Raw genomic sequence first — 19,358 nt, 5'->3', positions numbered from 1 at the left:
TCGTCCCATACCGGTAGAAGTATTGGTAAGGCATAACCTCTCACCCCTTTCAATTGAACCTGGAGTGTGTCTATGTGGAGATCTGATATCCAACTTACTTTCTTCTCCAGTTCAAAAGGTCTTTCAAGTGAGGGCCCAGTCTCTGATTGCACTGGTTGAAAACCTTGCGATTTAAGAGCCATTCGTTAAAATCTGCAAAATGGCGACTCTCTCCTCGTCTGCACTGAAGGTACTGTGCTTCCAGAGTTGCATTTCTCTGGCGACAACAGTCCCATATTTCTTTTGCTATAATGATTAGAACATGAGGCTGTGTCTCCCTCTGACGATTCACATGACTGCTGTGGGTGTGTTGCTGAAATGGGTTTGCCATTGAAGGCCGACAGATTGTCAACCAACCAGTAAATTTCTGGAACACACTTCCTGGAAAGTTTGATCCCGTGTTCATAGCACTGATGTTCCAATAGTTCCTGTGATGATTAGTAGGAACCTGCAGTGTAACTGGGCTGGAACAATTGCTCTCACTGAGCAGTATTCGAATCTTTACCAGAGGTTGCTTGAGTATATATTGAAAGATATCTGTCACTTTCTTCTGGAGAAGTGTTAGAGTACGATGCTGAGAATCTATCTCAAAATCCAGAAAGCTGAGATTCTGACTAGTAGCAATAACTGATTTTGCTTTGTTGATAACGAAACCTAGGTTCCCCAAAAGATACAAGAGACTCTCTCGGCAACGGATAAGATTTTTCTGGACTGCGGGCAAACCAAATCATATTGTCTAGGTATATGAATATCCGAGTTCCTGCTCTTCGTGCAATGCTTACCACAGGTTTCAGCAATTTGGTAAACGCTCGTGGAGCCGGTGCTAAGTAAAGACACTGAAATAGTCGCCCCTTCCATTGAAAATGGAGGAATTGTCTCTGTTGCCTGGCAGTTGGGACGCTGAAGTACATTTATGCATCCTTCAGGTCCACTTTACACACAAAAAAATTGCAGAACGACATCCTTCAGGAGTGAAAAACCTGTTATCTTAAAAGTGTGTATGTTTGTATGGCATGAAAGCATTCAGGATTTGGGGAACTATGAAAATGGGACTCCAAAACTAAGATTGAGAATCCTCCATATTCACTCCCAGAAGAATATCTTCTGTCGCCCCTTTAATCATAATGTTGCCAATCTCCTTGTCCAGTACAACCTGGTCCACCTAAGAAAGAGTTAGTGGTGGTGTGGAGGTGGTTTTCTCTGGGTAGGATTTTGAATGAATTCTATTTAAGAGCCTGAACAGTCTGAAGAATCCGTGGGTCCAGAGTAATCTTTGGACAATTGGTGTAGAAGGTGCTATCCTGCCCGCCAAAATAATTTCTGGGAAAGAGATGTTTTCTAAATTTGGATCTTCTATTTCTGGTAACATACTGTCTGAATGTTCTGGACCTTTGGCATTCAGATTCACATGACTTGCATAATGACAAGCTTCATGACATCGGTATTTGTTGAAAGAGTGATACAAACCTGGCCTGAGGGCTCACCATGAAAAGGCTGCTGCGAGAAAAATGGGCTGATTTCTGAAGAAATCAATCGCCAACCAAGAATAATCCCTTGCCTATTGCTTACGCTTCATCTCGGCGAATCTGTTTTTTCTCTCAAATGACCTGTCCCGTGCTTCAAAAAGATCATTTAAAAACCTCTCTAGTTGGGGAGCAATGCTTCTCAAATAAAGGAATATCATCACGATTTTTTTTCATTCTGAACATTATCTTTTTAGAAGGTAGAAAACGTTTTGAGTTGTGAGATGATTAGACAGGTTGGTTGGCACGGACCAAGAATCTGATTCTGCCTTGGTGATCAAAAATGGGACTCATCAACTGGTTCAGCTGAACAGGCCACAGTAGCATAACCATTTTCAGAGCGGGATTTATCAAGCTTATTGACATGAACGGAGGAAAATCGACCTCTTGTTTGTGAGGGTTTAATGTAGTCATCCACAGCCAGCCTGAAAACGTGCGAGAACGATGGTAACTATCAGCTGAACTAATGTGATTTATGTGGTGAAATTGCTTATTTGACAGTTATTGCACGATCTATCTGAAGTTTAAGTGATTGCAAATTTAATATGTCAGCCATGTGAAGCCACTTATAATTGATATTGACATTGCTCATATATCGTCCGGGCACTCATGAAGAGCAACCTCCCCATGGTGAAAGCTGGGTAACGCTGGGTAATAGCTCTTCCCCCGTGTGGACCCACGGTAGAATGTGTCCTCAGCACCCCATTGCTTGTCGTATGAGGCGACTAAATTGAGAAACCGTGGGTTGCGCCCCCGTGTCAATGGAGGACGGGATTCTGGTGGTTGAGGGCACTGGAGCCAGGAACCCTTGTTCCTTTTGCCCAACTCACTATCAAAGCTGACTACATGAATATTGGAGTGGAGGTGTATGTCCCCTCTCCACTCCGATGCTTCAAATGCCAAACATTTGGCCACCTCCTTGGCAACTAGTTGACAAACCAATTGGTCTATCAACAAGAATATGCCCAATTGCTGTCAAAATGTGATACCTATCGCTCTATTTTTACCGATGGCTCCAAGGATGGTGGCAAAGTTTCAAGTGCCACTGTCACTGGATCTAAAAGGGTGTCTTCGAGAGTCCCAGGTAATAGTTCTATTTTTACAGCTGATGCCAATGCTATTCTTATAGCATTGGACTACATTCAAAACCAATCATATCAACAGTTCATTATCTTTTCTGATTCCTTGTCATGCCTTCAGGCAATACATAATTGTCCGACCACCCGCTGATTCTTGGTATTTTAGAAATGAATAATGTTCTCGCCACTTCCCAATACGACATCGTCTTTTGCTGGTTGCCCAGCCATGTTGGAATTGCTGGTAACACTATGGCTGGTACTGCTGCAAAAGCAACACTCAACAAATCAGTATGCCACTTCTTTTAACACACAGTGACTACAAGCCAATAATTAGATGCTACATAAAATATCTAATGCAAAAGGAGTGGAACACTCAAGTAGATATAAACAAACTTCATGCTATAAAACCAACCATAGGGTATGCCTGCTTGGGTTGCCATTTGAGTCGTGACGCAGTTGTTTTGCGACGATGCCGTATTGGACACAGTCGATAGGGAATCACAGACATGCATGTTCTGCTTGATTGTGTTGATTTGTCTCTCATAAGGGATTACTATTATCATTCAACAGCTTTAAAGGATCTTTTTTATAATATCAGTGCTCATTTAATTCTCGTTAGTTTTAAAAGAAATACTATTATTTGATAAATTTTGAATTGTTTTAGAATAGTTTGATATTTTTGTCAACTGAGATGTATGAAGGCCCTGCCACTGAGAGGGTTAAAGTAGTGTAAAATTATTGTCCCCCTGACTGGCACGTGAGTCCATCTATATTGAAGTATTAAATACCAACTAGTGTTTGAATTCCTTGATTGTGCTTTGATTTTGTGATATTGGTTAACATTTCGTACGACCACTCGTGACCAAAGCGATGGCATAAATCCTGCTAGGAATCCTGCAGGAAGCAAAAGTCCCCATGGTCCCCAGTAAGGTGGTCTAGCTTTGGTTGCCAGTGGTCTATAGCCTGGTTTTACTTTCTAATAACTAACTGACTGAAAAAGTCTTTGTTTAAATATTGTTCAGGTACGTTTTATGTCTACACTGTGATATTTAAATAACTGTTTTACTGACCTTTGTCGACAGGAACGTTATTATAATAAACTTGTTCTCATCGCGATATGGCTGCAATATTGCCGATGCGATGTAAAATTATAACTCACTCACTCACTCACATATTATTGTGGTAGAAAAAAGAGATTTTGAGGTTTATAAGTAATTTAAGTCATGAAAATATCTTCAATATCGGTTTGTGACGCTTTTACTTTATTCCCTTTTTTCATCTTAACAGAAATCTGTAAAAAACATCTGTTATTTCGACAATCCACCATTAATTTTTTTTAAAACAAACCAAAATAATTGAAAGAAGACGCATGACGTCCATGTGCACACTTTGATTACACATATAAGAAACAAAATACCAGATGTTTAGGAACACAAGTATTATATAAGAATATAATAGAATTGAAAGTGCCCTGATGTTTTGTCAGTGGAACATACACCAGAGACCTCTCTGGTGTTGAATCAGTTACAATGCATGAATTAAAAGTGCTTGAAATTCCAGATGTAGCTAATTTAATCGCATTAACTTTTATTTTATTTCGTTTTATGTTTTATACTATTGTAATATGACCAAATATGTTATATAAAAACTACATAATTTGTCAAATACGATATCTGGCCCCTCGATATTTAATCTAAAGTTTGAGGATGTGCGGGGGACCCCAAGGTATGGCCTTCCGGTATCTGAACCTTTACGATCATAGATAGATATAAATGTTATTAACGGGAGAATGTAACCAAGGTAATGCACAACATTTAGGAAACATGACTTTGTCTGACCCTTACCCATCTGACATAGAGAGTGCACACTGATTCATTGATAGGGGTAGTAATGGTGTGTACGCTTTGAGCATGCGTCAACGGATGGCCAAAAGCACATGACAAATATCCATTTGTTACTGGTCCTTGTTTTAATGCCGATTGCAAGCAAGGTAACAACACGTACTACCGTGAATTCTGTTGGCTATGACGCGGCCGGGGATCGAATACTCGACCTTTCTTTCTTCGGACAGACGCTCTATCCACTAGACCATGGATGCTGTCACCAGTGTTTATATTATTCTAAAGCAACTTAGACCGATGGTGAAATATACTTTCAAACGTTTCCTATTCATGACCTTCCAATAACGCACATCATGTTCAGTAGGTACATATTCAACCACGCCTCTGTGCCCATTGTGCTCACAACCATGGAGGCGTAAATTGTAACAGAAGAGGCTGTTAAAAAGAGAATTTTTTTGTCTGCCACAAAAATACATTGTTGCAAGATGTTTCTTTTTAAAATGGTTTGTACCTTATAGTTTTACCATTACAGTCACGTGCACTGGATTTAAAAGTACTGCTTTAAGCTGAATGTGTAATTCCCCGATGTTTAACACACACTTAATTTACCCTGGACTATAAATATAGTGGTCATTACATGGCTTGGTCTTGATTTTGCCGCTCACTCTTTCACGTATTATTATTGCAACTGCTCCTAAGCCCTACCATGCTCTTCCTTATGTCCACTTGTTAAAGTGCACGGACACTCTCCCCAATACATTTGGACTTTACATGGTTGGGTCTGTCATGCTAGAGTTTGTTATGCTGACAGAACAGAAATACTTAAGGCAAAACAAATACAATTAAAGAACATTCTTGTCAGGTTAATGTGATTCTTTTTGTGTATCTAATTGGCCACACCCGTGTGATAAGTACACACCATTACAGTTGAAGAGCGTGAACGCACACACGGACACATACACCCACCATTGATTGTCCTGCCACAGGATCAACACTCCACGCAGGTTGCTTAAAAAAAAATACTGCATGAAATGTCGTCTGCTGACTAAGCATATTTTCATACATTTATATTCCATTCACTACAGCAGTGGCATTTGGATCATAACTGATGAACACAGTGTAAACTGTTAACAAATATGATATAAATGTTCATCATATTTACCTGACTATCTCGAGTAGGAAGAACGTCATCTCGTCATCAAGGTTCTCTCCTGATATCATGTCACTGTCGCCATTACAGCCGTTGTCGTGGAGACAAGCAATAAATTATAACTTTCCTACTTACTTTTTCCGTATAGAAGTGAAATCTCGTCAGTTCGAAGCCTTGCAGACTGTCGAAAATATAGTTAGGTTGTTGATTTACGCCAGTCAGCGGCCTGTAAATAATCGTGCTTGCACGTGACAAACCCTGAAAACATCAGCAACGGTCCACACCATCGGCACACGATAACTGACCACCCTATCCTCTTAAGTTGGTACTGGGGACATCTCCTCCAGAATTGTTGGGCTTGTTTTATGTTAGACGTCGCACTCAGCAATATTCCAGCTATATGACAGCCGTCTTTAAATAATCGACATGCAGCAACAAAGTTAGCGACCCAGACCACACGATCCTCCAAGCACGGGTTGCTAAATTCTAATCCGGATCTTCACGGGTCCAAAAGTAAGTATGACAGGAACAGGAACTAACCCACTGGAAAATGAGCAGTAATGGTCAGCTACCAGAGGAAAATTGGTCTGAAACAATGATTACGATCATTAAAAAGGTTTTGTCGCTTCTTCATCGACATATACAGCTACTGTCAAGGTTGGTTGCTCAGCTTGGCGAAATCTCCTGGCTCTAGTTGTCTCCCCCTTCCGTCCATGACAGGCGAACTCTCACTACTTCCGGCTGATGCTGATGCTCGTCACGTGACAGGTTTACTGCTGCATATAGATAACAATTCAGATGTAATTAATACGTCCGTGATGAAATGTATGCTGCACTGTCCGCCGTCAATATAGCTGAAATATTGCTCACTGGAGTATAAAACAACAAACAAACATGCAAGGTAGATTATCTTTCAAAAAGAGTTGGTCGTTGACGACAAACAATGTAAAGGAATTGTTAATTTCTGACGTCGGTCAAGCAGGTTCCACGAGTACAGGTGGAATATTGCCGAGGGCTGGGTTAAACATGAAACAAACAAGTACAGGTGCAACATCAAGCGTGTGCCAATTCATACTTCATGGTGCCTACCATGGCCAACTTTTGAGAATCGTATGGTCACAATGTTTGACTTTGGTCTGGACCAATCACGAAAACTTTCTTTTAATATACTTAACAAAGATCATTGGTTCATATCATGAGCACAAATATTTCAGTAATAATTCCTATACATACCTGTTTGTGTGCAAGGGACAAATAACTAATATGTCATGGCCTTTCTACTTAGGATATAAACGACGAGTGGGAGTTGTTTATCGTACAATAAAACCCTGTAGAGAGAATAAACCATGATGGGCGCAGTCAATATTATGTACAGCCGCTTTAAGGGTGTTGCTAAATTTACAAGCTTTAAAAATAATTACCCGTGTTTTAAATAATGAAGGCACTCTGAATAGAATCCAGGGCGCGTTGCTATCCCCGGGTCTGCAACAGCTCGTGGCGCTTACGCACTCTTCCAAAGTGGTGGAGCAACTACCGCTTGTTTGCCTTGCCTTAATGAAGAATGTATGAAAAGAAGCTCGATGACGAACTGTTGAAATTTATTACAACTTTAAAGATGTGGAACAGACTGAGGATGATGGGGCGTTCGCTGCCCTTTTGGTCATTTCCTAGTAGATCCAGTCAAGGATTTCTTGTTCGAACTCAGCCGCTGTTTTCATTTGAGAACGATCGCGAGGCGTCCTGAGTCAGCGAATGGTACATTGCAAGCGGCTGAACGTTAGCGACACGTTGTAAGGGGAATCGCTGTACATCGCTTGCAAGCGATTGGCGCTCGGAACGCACCCCCGACCTCGGCAATGTCGGCCAAGTCCATTTGATGAACAGGTTGGTTACATTTGGTCTTTCCCGGAAATTTTCACAGTCATCGCATCGATTATCTGAAACCTTTTGTCCCAATACCGACTGTCATATCTCGCCCACTTTTGAATGCCACCGTTCAGTCATTGCCATTGCTGGAGAACAACTCACGAGACACTTCCCTCTCAAAGAAGTTGATATCAATATTATGTACAGCCTCTTTAAGGGTGATGCTTAAATTTACAAGCTTTAAAAATAATTACCTGTGTTTAAAAAATGATGGCTCCCTGAATAGAATCCGGGGTGCGTTGCAGGCCACGAATCGCTAAGAGTAAGCAAATTAATCGGTTATCCCGGTGTCTGTAACAGTTCGAAGCACTTGCGCACTCTTCCAAAATGGCGGGGCAAATACCGCTTGGTTGCCTTGCCCTTATGAAGTGCGTTATAGAAGAACAACTCACGAGACACTTCCCTCTAAAAAATAACGACGTCTAATTTACGACATCATGAAGTTGCGAATGCATTTTCGAATCTCCAGAAATGACGTCATGATAGAACAATGTTATATCGTGAAATACACCACGCTTCGGGAGGCGGGAGGTTAGTAGTATTCTCTAACAGCCTAAACGTGTGACGATGTCGGTGTAGGTGACGTTCAAGACTGCTGTCACTGCTGCTACTTCCTCCAGCTTTGTCCTCGAGATTCGTCTCAATTTCTTTCACCGGTGGAAGTCAAGTGTTATTGATGCTCAACATCAGAACACACTTTCTCCTTTCACTCAACAGATATGTTAGACAGATTAGGTGTTAACAACAAGAAAACAAATATTGTTCCTAGTAACTTAAAGTAGGAAAATACCCAAGTCAATAAAAGGATATTTTCACAGCTGATCTTTCAAACACTAATATATACATGGACGGTACATCGCATAGTAAATGTTATATTGATAAATAAAACGGTCATTTTCTGAAACAATAAATCCTCAAAAAGTTGCTGTAAACACCTTTGATCCATAGCGAGATGGGCTTCGTCGTGATTTTGCCGCTCACTCTTTTACTCCTTATTTTTGCAACTACTTCTTACCATGCTCTTCCTATTGTCATCATGTAAAGTGCATGGACACTCTACCCAATACCTTTGCACTTTACATCGTTGGTATCATCATGCTGGAATTTGCTATGCTGTCAGAACAGAAATATCTAAGACAATACAAATACAATTAGAGAACATCCCTGACAGTCAGGTCAATGTGATCCTGTTTGTGTATGTAATTGGCAATGCCCGTGTGATCAGTACACACCATTAAAGTTGTCATCCTCTGTTCCGAGGGTTCGAATGTAGCACAACCGTATGAAGAACGTGAACGTACACACGGACGCATACGCCCACCATTGATTGTCCTACCAAAGGATCAACACTCCACGCAGGTTGCTTGAACAAATGTAATGCAGCAGCTATTGGCATGTTTCTTTTGATCCATTCTCTCAGATGAATATCCCTGTGTGATCCTGTCATCGCCACCACAGTTGAAGGACGTGTAAATCACATGAAGAGAGGCTGTGGTTCTCTTGCCAATATACAGCGGTAGCATTGTTGGATCCAATTCATTTAGTTATATACAGCCCTAAACCTGGGTGTGATTCAAGCGCTGTAAGCCTATCGTGTCGGACAGTGACGTGAAATATTCAATTCGGGAATCCGTTCATCGGTTTTAAAACGTGTTCACTGGGACGTCTTCGATCTCATCCTGTGTTATCCATCTGTGATCTGAACATATGACCTGGATCTGCCACTTGTACTTGTGATATGGACCTGTGATCTGAATCTGTAACCACTGTTACAATTTATTATAAAGCAGCATAACTATAAACAAGAAGTTGACGTCACGACATAAATGATGCACTGTCTTGAATTACTGTGCTTGTTACTGAACATCTCGACGTGCGATGGCCAAAGAGAGTTGTACGATCATTTGTTTAGCAACCACAGCGCCCTTGTCCGACCAGTAGCCAACGTCGTAACCCCAGTGCACGTGGCAGTGGGGTTTGGTCTGATCACTCTTGATAACCATGACGAGATACGACAAGTATTCATCAGCCAAGGCGTTCTGACCGTCACGTGGAGAGATGAAACTCTCGTGTGGTCGCTTTTTGACTTCAACGTGACCAGGATAATCGTTCCAGCTAGTGCATTATGGGTACCAGATCTGATCATCTTAAATGACGTCACTAACAACGGCCACGTTCCCACAGATGTGGTCAATGTCGTGGTACACTACACGGGCGACGTCATGTTGAGCATAGGAGGTAGACGCGAAACATACTGTCGTGTTGACGTCACCAAGTTTCCCTTTGACACTCAAGTGTGTCAGATCCGAGTCCGACAATGGGCGTCTATCGATTCCGAAGTACGAGTCACTCCAAAGTCCAGCAACATAGATCTGAGCGAATACAATGGAAACAATGGCGAGTATACCATAGTGCACACGAACATAACGACTGTGACCCATGAGAAAAACCATCAAACAGAACTGCGGTTTTCCGTGACATTTACCCGAAAGAGTCTGTATTACATTCAACTATGTGTTCTGCCTGTTATCCTCCTGTCGATTCTCAATCTCGCAGTGTTTCTCGTCCCGAGCGAGAGTGGCGAGAAGATGACCCTGGGCATTTCAGTCTTTCTCTCCTACGCAGTATTCCTCACCATCATCCACGGCTTTCTCCCTGAAATCTCAGACACGATCTCCATATTTGGCATCTATCTCAGCGTCATGGTCTGCCTAAAGGTCCTGACCTTGTTACTCTCAGTCGCCGTCCTCAACATACACCACAACAAAAGCCAACAGCCTCCGCCATCTTGGACTTGCAGAACAATGTCTTGGTACCCGACGCCAGAAACAGTAAATAATCCGTTTGTCAATGACACCGCCGTCCACTGTGAGTCCTGGCATGACGCTGCCCGCAATGTGGATCGAATGCTTTTTTTCACATTTTCTATTGTGACATTGACTGTCACAACTGGTTTCTTCTGCAGTTTCACCACATAAAGTTCCACTGTGCTTGATTGTTTTACGCTGCACTCAGCAATGCTCCAACTGTGTCATAGCGGCCTGAAAATGATTGAATGTCGGTTAGATAACCCAAGGGTTGATATTATATGACGTAGTTGGGGTCCGATGATATAAAACCAACGCGGACACCTAGCCCACCACCGATCCATCTTTAATGCAGTTTTGCGGTAAGACATAACATAGCCCGGCTTTATCCAATGTTGTTTTCCCTCAAAGTTGCACTTTGTTCACTGGCAATTATCTTGCCTAAAGAATTCATGTGTTTTTTTAAAATGATTTATGTCTTATTGTTTTTACGACAATCAATTAATAAAGTATCGTGTGGAGACTTATTCTTGCCCGGCTTTATCCAATGTTGTCAAATGATTTGTCTCATTTTTTAAGTTAACGAACTGTCAAGGAGTTGGGGTGGTTGTATGATATTGATGTTACCTTGACATTTGACACACGCAAGACTTACCCGTAAATAAGAGCGACAAAGCGTTTTCACATAATCATGAGATAGTTACTGTTTATGCATGTTTTAATTACTTATAAATGTCAGGGCATATTTGTTGTTCGACTGAGTGATTGAACGTTATGTTACGCCGAGAGCCTTCATAGAGTGAGGGCCAGACTGTATGAACGTCAGAGCTTCAAAACAAACATGGTTATCCTTGAAGTGAGTGAGTGAGTGGGTATGGTTTTACGCCGCTTTTAGCAATATTCCAGCAATATCACGGCCGGGCACACCAGAAATGGGCTTCACACAGGTTATCCTTGAAACCAAAGCATTATGTTTTAGAACACAGCACGTCCAGGGAACGATTTTTTGTGGATAAATGATATTTTCCATAATTTTCGGATTTATCATCGGATGCCGCTTTCATCGTGGTATTAAGAGTATGCGTGTATTTATTTATTTACCCCAATTGCTTGGATCGATGCTCATGATGTCAATCACTGGATTGTCTGGTCCAGACTCGATTATTTAGAGATCGACGTCACATGGATGGAATAGTGTTGAGTGCGGCGTTAAACAACAAACAAAACAAAAAGCATAAACATGAATGCCCTTGTTTAGTCGCCTTTTACGAATAGCATTGGACAATGAAGACCGAAACTCACATGGATCTTCACTGAGGGGCACAATTGGAATCCATGGGACTACATTTTTCCAAACACCTGGTAAGAACACCAGTGCCAACCCTCTCAATAGCACGACCCAATCAACCAGTTATACTTAGCAAGTCATATCAATATAGGGATGAAATGTTTGGATTTAAGGGACCGACCATTTGATATCGAGATTAGATATTTTTCAGCGAATAGAAGTTTTCTTAAAACTATGAGCTTGATTTTTTAAAGAAACACACCTTGTAACAATGGAACTTTTGTGGCAGACAATTCATTTTTTGTGATAAAATCCCACAAAATTAAGGCTAAATATGACTTAGCCTAACCCTTATCTGTCTGACATGTCTGAGTGCACAGATCCATTGATAATAATAATGGCGTTCGCGCTTTGAGCATTCCTCAACGGATGGCCAATAGCGCATGTCAAATATCCATATATTATTTTTTCTTGTTTTATCCCTCGATGCTGAATGCCCAGCAAGGTAACAACACGTACCACCTTTAATTCTATAGGCATGACGCGGCCGTAGATCAAACCACCGACCTTTGGCGCTCCGGGCAGGCGCTCGATCCACTAGGCGATGGATGCGGTCACCTGTCTTTATATTAGACTAAAGCCACTCAGGTACGACCGATGATGGTACTATACTTTCAAGCGTTTTCTGTTCATGAGGTTCCAGGTAAAAACATCGTGTTCAGTAGGTAAATATTCACCCCCGCCTCCGTGGCCGTTGTGATCATTACCAAGAGGTGGCCTCCTGTTTAATGTTTCCTGGGGGTCATCCTGATCTTTCCCCAGCGGAAGTCTAGAGTAAATGATGCTCAACATCAAAACACATTTGCTACATCATCATTTTTACCAAACGGGCGTTAACCACATATACATTGATTCTCCTGAATTTGTAATATGTGAGATAATAACAATTCAAAACGGTTAATTTCCCCCATTTTCTGAAACAATAAATCCTCAAACAGTTGCTGTTAACACGTTCGATCCATAGCGAGGTGGGCTTCGTCGTGATTTGTCCGCTCACTCTTTTACTCACTATTTTTGCAACTACTCTTTACCATGCTCTTCCTATTGTCATCATGTAAAGTGCATGGACACTCTACCCAATGCCTTTGTACTTTACATCGTTGGTTCTGTCATGCTGACATGTACTATGCTGTCAGAACAGAAATATCTAAGACAATACAAATACAATTAGAGAACATCCCTGACAGTCAGGTTAATGTGATCCTGTTTGTGCATCTAATTGGCCATGCCAGTGTGATCAGTACCCACCATTAATGTTGTCATCCTCTGTTCCGAGGGTTCTAACGTACACACGGACGCATACGCCCACCATTGATTGTCCTGCCACAGGATCAACACTCCACGTAGGTTGCTTGAACAAATGGGATGCAGCTGCAATTTGCACGTTTCTTTTTATCCCTTCTCTCAGATGAATATCCCCTTGTGATCCTGTCAACGCCACCACAGTTAAAGGACGTGTAAACCACATGAAGAGAGTCTGTGATTCTATTGCCAATATACAGCGGTAGCATTGTTGGATCCCATTCGTTTCGTTATATACAGCCCTTAACCTGAGTGTGATTCAAGCGCTGTATGCCAATCGTGTGGGACAGTGACGTGTGAAATATTCAATTCGGGAATTCGTTCATCGGTTTCAACACATGTTCGCTAGGCCATCTTCGATCTCATCCTGTGTTATCCATCTGTGATCTGAACAAATGACCTGGATCTGCCACCCGTACTAGTGATATCAACCTGTGATCTGAATCTGTGATACCAATATTTGATTACAATCCGATAACGCGTTACTTGTGATATGGACCTGTGATTTGAACCTGTGCTGAAAACCACTGTTACAATTTATTATAATGCAGTATAAACAAGAAGTTGACGTCACGACAAAAATGATGAACTGTCTTGTATTACTGTGCTTGTTACTGAAAATCTCGACGTGCGATGGCCAAAGAGAGTTGTACGATCATTTGTTTAGCAACCACAGCGCCCTTGTCCGACCAGTGGCCAACGTCTTAACGCCAGTGCACGTGGCTGTGGGGTTTGGTCTGATCACACTTAAAAACCATGACGAGATACGACAAGTATTCATCAGCCAAGGAGTTCTGACCGTCACGTGGAGAGATGAAACTCTCATGTGGTCACTGTTTGACTTCAACGTGACCAGGATAATCGTTCCAGCTAGTGCATTATGGGTACCAGATCTGATCATCTTAAATGACGTCAATAACAACGGCCACGTTTCCGCAGATGTGGTCAGTGTCGTGGTTCACTACACGGGCGACGTCATGTTGAGTGTAGGGGGCAGACGCGAAACATACTGTCGTGTTGACGTCACCAAGTTTCCTTTTGACACTCAAGTGTGTCAGATCCGAGTCCGACAATGGGCGTCTATCGATTCCGAAGTACGAGTCACTCCAAAGTCCAGCAACATAGATCTGAGCGAATACAATGGAAACAATGGCGAGTATACCATAGTGCACACGAACATAACGACTGTGACCCATGAAAAAAGCCATCAAACAGAACTGCGGTTTTCCGTGACATTTACCCGAAAGAGTTTGTATTACATTCAACTTTGTGTTCTGCCTGTTATCCTCCTGTCGATTCTCAATCTCGCAGTGTTTCTCGTTCCGAGCGAGAGTGGCGAGAAGATGACCCTGGGTATTTCAGTCTTTCTCTCCTACGCAGTATTCCTCACCATCATCCACGGCTTTCTCCCTGAAATCTCAGACACGATATCCATATATGGCATCTATCTCAGCGTCATGGTCTGCCTAAAGGTCCTGACCTTGTTACTCTCAGTCGCCGTCCTCAACATACACCACAACAAAAGCCAACAGCCTCCGCCATCTTGGATTTTGAAATCTGGGTTGATCTTCCGGTGCAGAACAATATCTTGGTACCCGACACCAGAAACAGTAAATAATTCAGATGACGACGTCAATGCCACTGCTGTCCACCGCGAGTCCTGGGCTGACACTGCACGCATTGTGGATCGAATGCTGTTCGTCACATTTTCTATTGTGACATGTGTTGTCACCACTGTTTTCTTCTGCAGTTTCACCACGTAACTGTCCACTGTGCTCGTTTGTTTTACGCTACACTCAGCAATGCTCCAACTGTACCATGTCGGTCAAATAAGCCAATGGTGGATATTATGAGCACTGTTTCACATAGTCTGGGTCCGATGACACGAAACCAAAGAGGATATCTAGCCTACCATCGATCCACGTAGTCGCCTCTTACAACAATCATTTAATGCCGAATTGGTTCGTTGACAATTGTCTTAGCTAAAGAATACATGTTGTTTTATCAAATGATTTGTGTTTTATTGTTTTACGACAATCAATTAATGCAGTATCGTGTTGAGACATATTCTAGCCCGACTTTATCCAATGTTGTTTTCCCTCTAAGTTGCTATGAACTTGAAATTGCTTCACTGACAATTGTCTTAGCTGAAGAATACATGTTGTTTTATCAAATTATTTGTGCCTTGTTGTCTTTCCGACAATCAATTAATGCAGTATCGTGTGAAGTCTTATTCTTGCCGAGTTTTATCCAATGTTATCAAATGAGTTGTGTCTTTTGTTTTTCAAGTTGACCAACTGTCAAGGAGTTTGGGTGGTTTGTGATAATGATGTGACCTTGACATACCTGTTTATATGAGCGACAAAGCACTTTTATATATTCGTGAGATTGTTCCTTTTTATGCATGTTTTAATTATTTAAAAATGTCAGGGCATATTTGTTGTACGAGTGAGTGATTGAATATTATTTTTTGCCGTAAAAGTACAGTTATATAACGGCTGTCTGTGAAGAATAGAAAAGGGAGTGGTTGCTGGTGACATTACAATAAGACTCTTTTTAAAACAATAATCATTTTACGATTTCGACTCCGCAAACAGGTGAGCGTACCCTGTCCCACCGTTGGCCTCCAACACACACACATGCAAAGGCAAATCAACCCTCCACCTGAAAAAAAACACGGGAACGTATAGTGCAACTCCAAATAGGGAATTGCACTGAATTGCATTTTTGCCACTGATGCGTTAAATGTAGAAATGTCCTCCAATAGTCTGCCATGAAGCCTTTTGAACGTGCGTGAGTTCAACACGCTTTTAACGTTTGTCTCACATACATGTCGTAGCGGATCCTTGCACGACTTACCCATGCAGATACGGGTTAGAATTGATCACAGCAACCCATGCTTGTCGTAAGAAACGACTAACGGGATCGGGTGGTCAGGGTAGCTGACTCGGTTGATGCATGTCATCGTATCCCAATAGCGTAGATCGATGCCCACGGTGCTTGTCACTGGATTGTCTGGTCCAGACTAGATTATTTTCAGACCGCCATCAAATAGCCGGAGCGTCAAACAACATACAAAATACCCAAAAAAACAAACACTGCACGACTAAGCACCTACTGGACCAAACTGCCCCCAGAACAATGTGACTGAAAGTCACATGATCATTCCATGGGAGTAACTTCTTTAACTTATTGGGTTTCGCGGAGAATATTAACTCACAAAACGATCCGAAACAGAATGGACTGTCAAAATGTAGGAATCCGTTTTAATACTAGAAGATGCTTGTCTTTCCTTTACATTATATTTGCGAAGTATGCAATTCACTCAGTTATGTCTTTCCTAGTGTCAACACAGTAGGGTTGTAGTGCGCATATGCACCGACATGCGTCTTGATTTAATCTATCTGCGTTTTTCAGATATCGGAGGGCGTTTTATCCAATTAGGCACAAAATGTTTAGACCACATGCTTGTGCACTGTTCACTGTTTGTTTAACGGAACGCGCTTATGAATACTGGTACAGCGATATTATGTCCACAATGTCACTGATTGTGACAGATCAGGATGTCTCATTGAATAACAACAATAAAAGCGCGTGTTTGCAAAACGCCGATTCCACCAACTACAGCACGATCACATCCCCTAAATAGTGTTTATGCCAGTGTAATGTAAACTTATTATGTGGTTTGAAGTGAATAAGTTATCAATAGTTTAGTGTATTATAGTTCACAGCGTTTGTTTGTTTGTTTATTTGTTGTTGCACACGACACAGGTCGACACAGGTCAACACAGGTCAACACAGGTCAAAACGTACTGACGGTGCAGCACACGACCCAGGTCAACACGTGTCAAGGTGCAGCACACGACACAGGTCAACTTGGTTAGCCTCAGTTGTTACCAAGAAAACTAATTATAAAATCTGGTATAAAACGTGTGGAACTAAAAATAATGCTGCATTAAATGTAGTCGGCTGACTAAGCAGTTTTTCGTACAGTTATATTCTCATCACTACAACAATGGCATTTTGATCCTAGCTGATGAACACAGTGCAAACTGTTAACAAATAAAATAGTAATATTTTTCATATCTACCTGACTATCTCGAGTTTGAAAAACGTCATCTCGTCAAGTTCCTTTCTGACTACCTGTCACCACAGCAACTGATGGTATGCCCATCACCTGTTGTCATGGAGACAAGGATTAAATGATCATTTTCCGACTTACGTGAGATAACAGTTTCCGTATAGTCAATTTCAGTGAAATCTCGTCAGCTCAAAGCCCTGAGGACCATAATATAGTTAGGTTGCTAATTTACGCCACAGTCAGCGATTCCAGGCTACGTCACAGCGGCCTGTGGATAATCGTGCTTGCACAAAAGAGACCCAGAAAGCATCAGCAACGGTGACACGATGACTGATCATCCGATCCCCTTTTAGGTTTACAGCCCCTTTACTGGTGTTACTAAAATGTACACGCTTTCAAAATATTTACCCTTATTTAAATAATGATGACTCCCTGAAATATCGACCCAAGTCCATTTTATGAACAGGGGGGTAAATTTGGTATTTCCCTGACATCCTCACAATTTTCACCTCGATGATCTCTATCTGTTCGGCTATCTCAATGATCTCGCAGGCTCGGGCTTAGTTAGTGAAGTTTCGTAAAATCCTCCTGCCTTCAATCGGCAACCAAATATTCACAAATGAGAGAAATATGATTGTACATTTGTGTGTTCTTTCCTCAAGCCCACATTTCGTGAGGTGTTATTTTTATCTAAAAAATATGTTGATATTTGTACTACTTTTTCAACCATTCAGAACGCACGACATAGGACGAAGCGAAACGTTTTTTACCTAAATATTTTATCTCTTTTGGGGGAGGGGGATGAGGGCATTTCTGGTGATATTTCCTTTATTCAGAGATTTGAGGAAACTACACATGCAGAATTTGTTGAGGTTTATTCTAAAATGATGTCGAAAAGTTTAAAACGTAAACTTTAATTGTGTTGTTAATGGGGGAGTTTTAACATTAAACAAGCAAATAACTACAGTAACTACTACTACCACCAATGGCGATTCAGGTGGTGGGGCAGGCGGGTGCTTTGTTTGATGGTTAACGCCGTACACAACCATATTCAAGATACATGACGGCGGCCTGTACATAATCGAATCTGGACCAGACAAACCAGAGATTGATATTATGAGCGTCCCAACCGGCCGGGTTCGTGGTGCGATATCGATGGCACGCAGTGAATTTCAGCGTTCGGTTGACACGCTAAAGGCCCGCGTTCGACTTACCAGGGTACCCAAGGGTACAGTCTGTGAAGCCCACTCGGGTGTCACTCAATTACAATTGCGTAAACTGAACATACTTACTCACTACTAGTGAATCAACGATACGTTCATTTGAGTATGTGTTTTACGCTCATAGTTGACGTAAAGGTACATCAGCTCTTACTTATTGAAATGTGATTTCTATTACCGATTGTCCTGCACCATGACTGAGGAATACCTACACATAATTTGATCAAAACCAATGTTAGATTGCATAAACAGGCAAATTGAGCTGTCCGTATTCCACATTAGCCCTAACTTATTGAAATAGTGAGTGAGTGAGTGAGTTGGGTTTAACGCCGCTTTAAACAGCATTACAGTTATATCGCGGCGTGTCAGCTTTATGTGGGAGGGAAGCCCCAAGTGATGCAGGTTTCAGACGTTTACCACTTCGGTTAACCCACGAGCAGGGGCATGGTGCTGACAAGAAGCCACTGTAGTTGAAATGTTTTCGTCATGACGATTGTATTTTCATGCTTGGTTGCTATCTTTTGGAAAAATAACATCCATTGTCTTATGTATTCTACCGATTATCCGATGGCGGAGTTGCCGTGTATCGAATCCGAGAATGTCAGCGCTATACCTAAACACGTGGATTTCAGCCACGTGACTCTGGGTTTGCCTCTCTTAATAATTTGATACATAGGGATGTAGCTGTATAAATTTCAGAGTGAATTTAAGCCCAACTCATGATCACCCATTTATCGACATGTTTGTCGTAGTACTATAAATATTTCAAGTATGGTCAAGAGAGTGACAACGTCGGAAACTTGCATGTATTTAAATGGAATGTACTATATTGGAATGGGAGTACTCAAAATCATTACAAAGTTGACTACTTGATTCAATTGTCACACTCAAGTGTTACACAGCCTACAAAGTAATAAACAGCGTGTTTGCCTGTTTCACTAAGGTTAACAATACATCAGATCTGTTCTATTTCCGTTTCTACGTCATTTGATAAGCTGCTACACTTTGAGCCAGGAAGATGTAAGTGTCACTGTGTATCATC

The 19,358-nt window shown here is 41.6% G+C and overlaps 2 protein-coding genes across 2 annotated transcripts; both read left to right on the top strand.

Annotated features, from left to right (window-relative positions):
• Positions 1-9,387: 9,387 nt before the first annotated feature.
• On the top strand, positions 9,388-10,536 carry LOC124143632 (acetylcholine receptor subunit beta-type unc-29-like). Its single transcript, XM_046512658.2, has one exon. The coding sequence runs from the start codon at positions 9,388-9,390 to the stop codon at positions 10,534-10,536; it is 1,149 nt and encodes a 382-aa protein (XP_046368614.2).
• Positions 10,537-13,596: 3,060 nt separating this feature from the next.
• On the top strand, positions 13,597-15,109 carry LOC124143631 (acetylcholine receptor subunit alpha-1-B-like). Its single transcript, XM_046512657.2, has one exon. It carries the CDS (start codon positions 13,597-13,599, stop codon positions 14,776-14,778), a length of 1,182 nt encoding a protein of 393 aa, XP_046368613.2. The 3' UTR covers positions 14,779-15,109.
• Positions 15,110-19,358: the final 4,249 nt, after the last annotated feature.

This window comes from Haliotis rufescens, unplaced genomic scaffold (genome assembly GCF_023055435.1).
Source record: "Haliotis rufescens isolate VD_foot unplaced genomic scaffold, xgHalRufe1.0.p SCAF_8, whole genome shotgun sequence".
NCBI classification, from domain to species: domain Eukaryota; kingdom Metazoa; phylum Mollusca; class Gastropoda; order Lepetellida; family Haliotidae; genus Haliotis; species Haliotis rufescens.
This window is presented reverse-complemented; position numbering and strand designations above follow the sequence as displayed.

Excerpts from the sequence above, each read along its gene's own strand:
- LOC124143631 (XM_046512657.2), top strand. The coding sequence starts at position 13,597 with ATGATGAACTGTCTTGTATTACTGTGCTTGTTACTGAAAATCTCGACG.
- LOC124143632 (XM_046512658.2), top strand. The coding sequence starts at position 9,388 with ATGCACTGTCTTGAATTACTGTGCTTGTTACTGAACATCTCGACGTGC.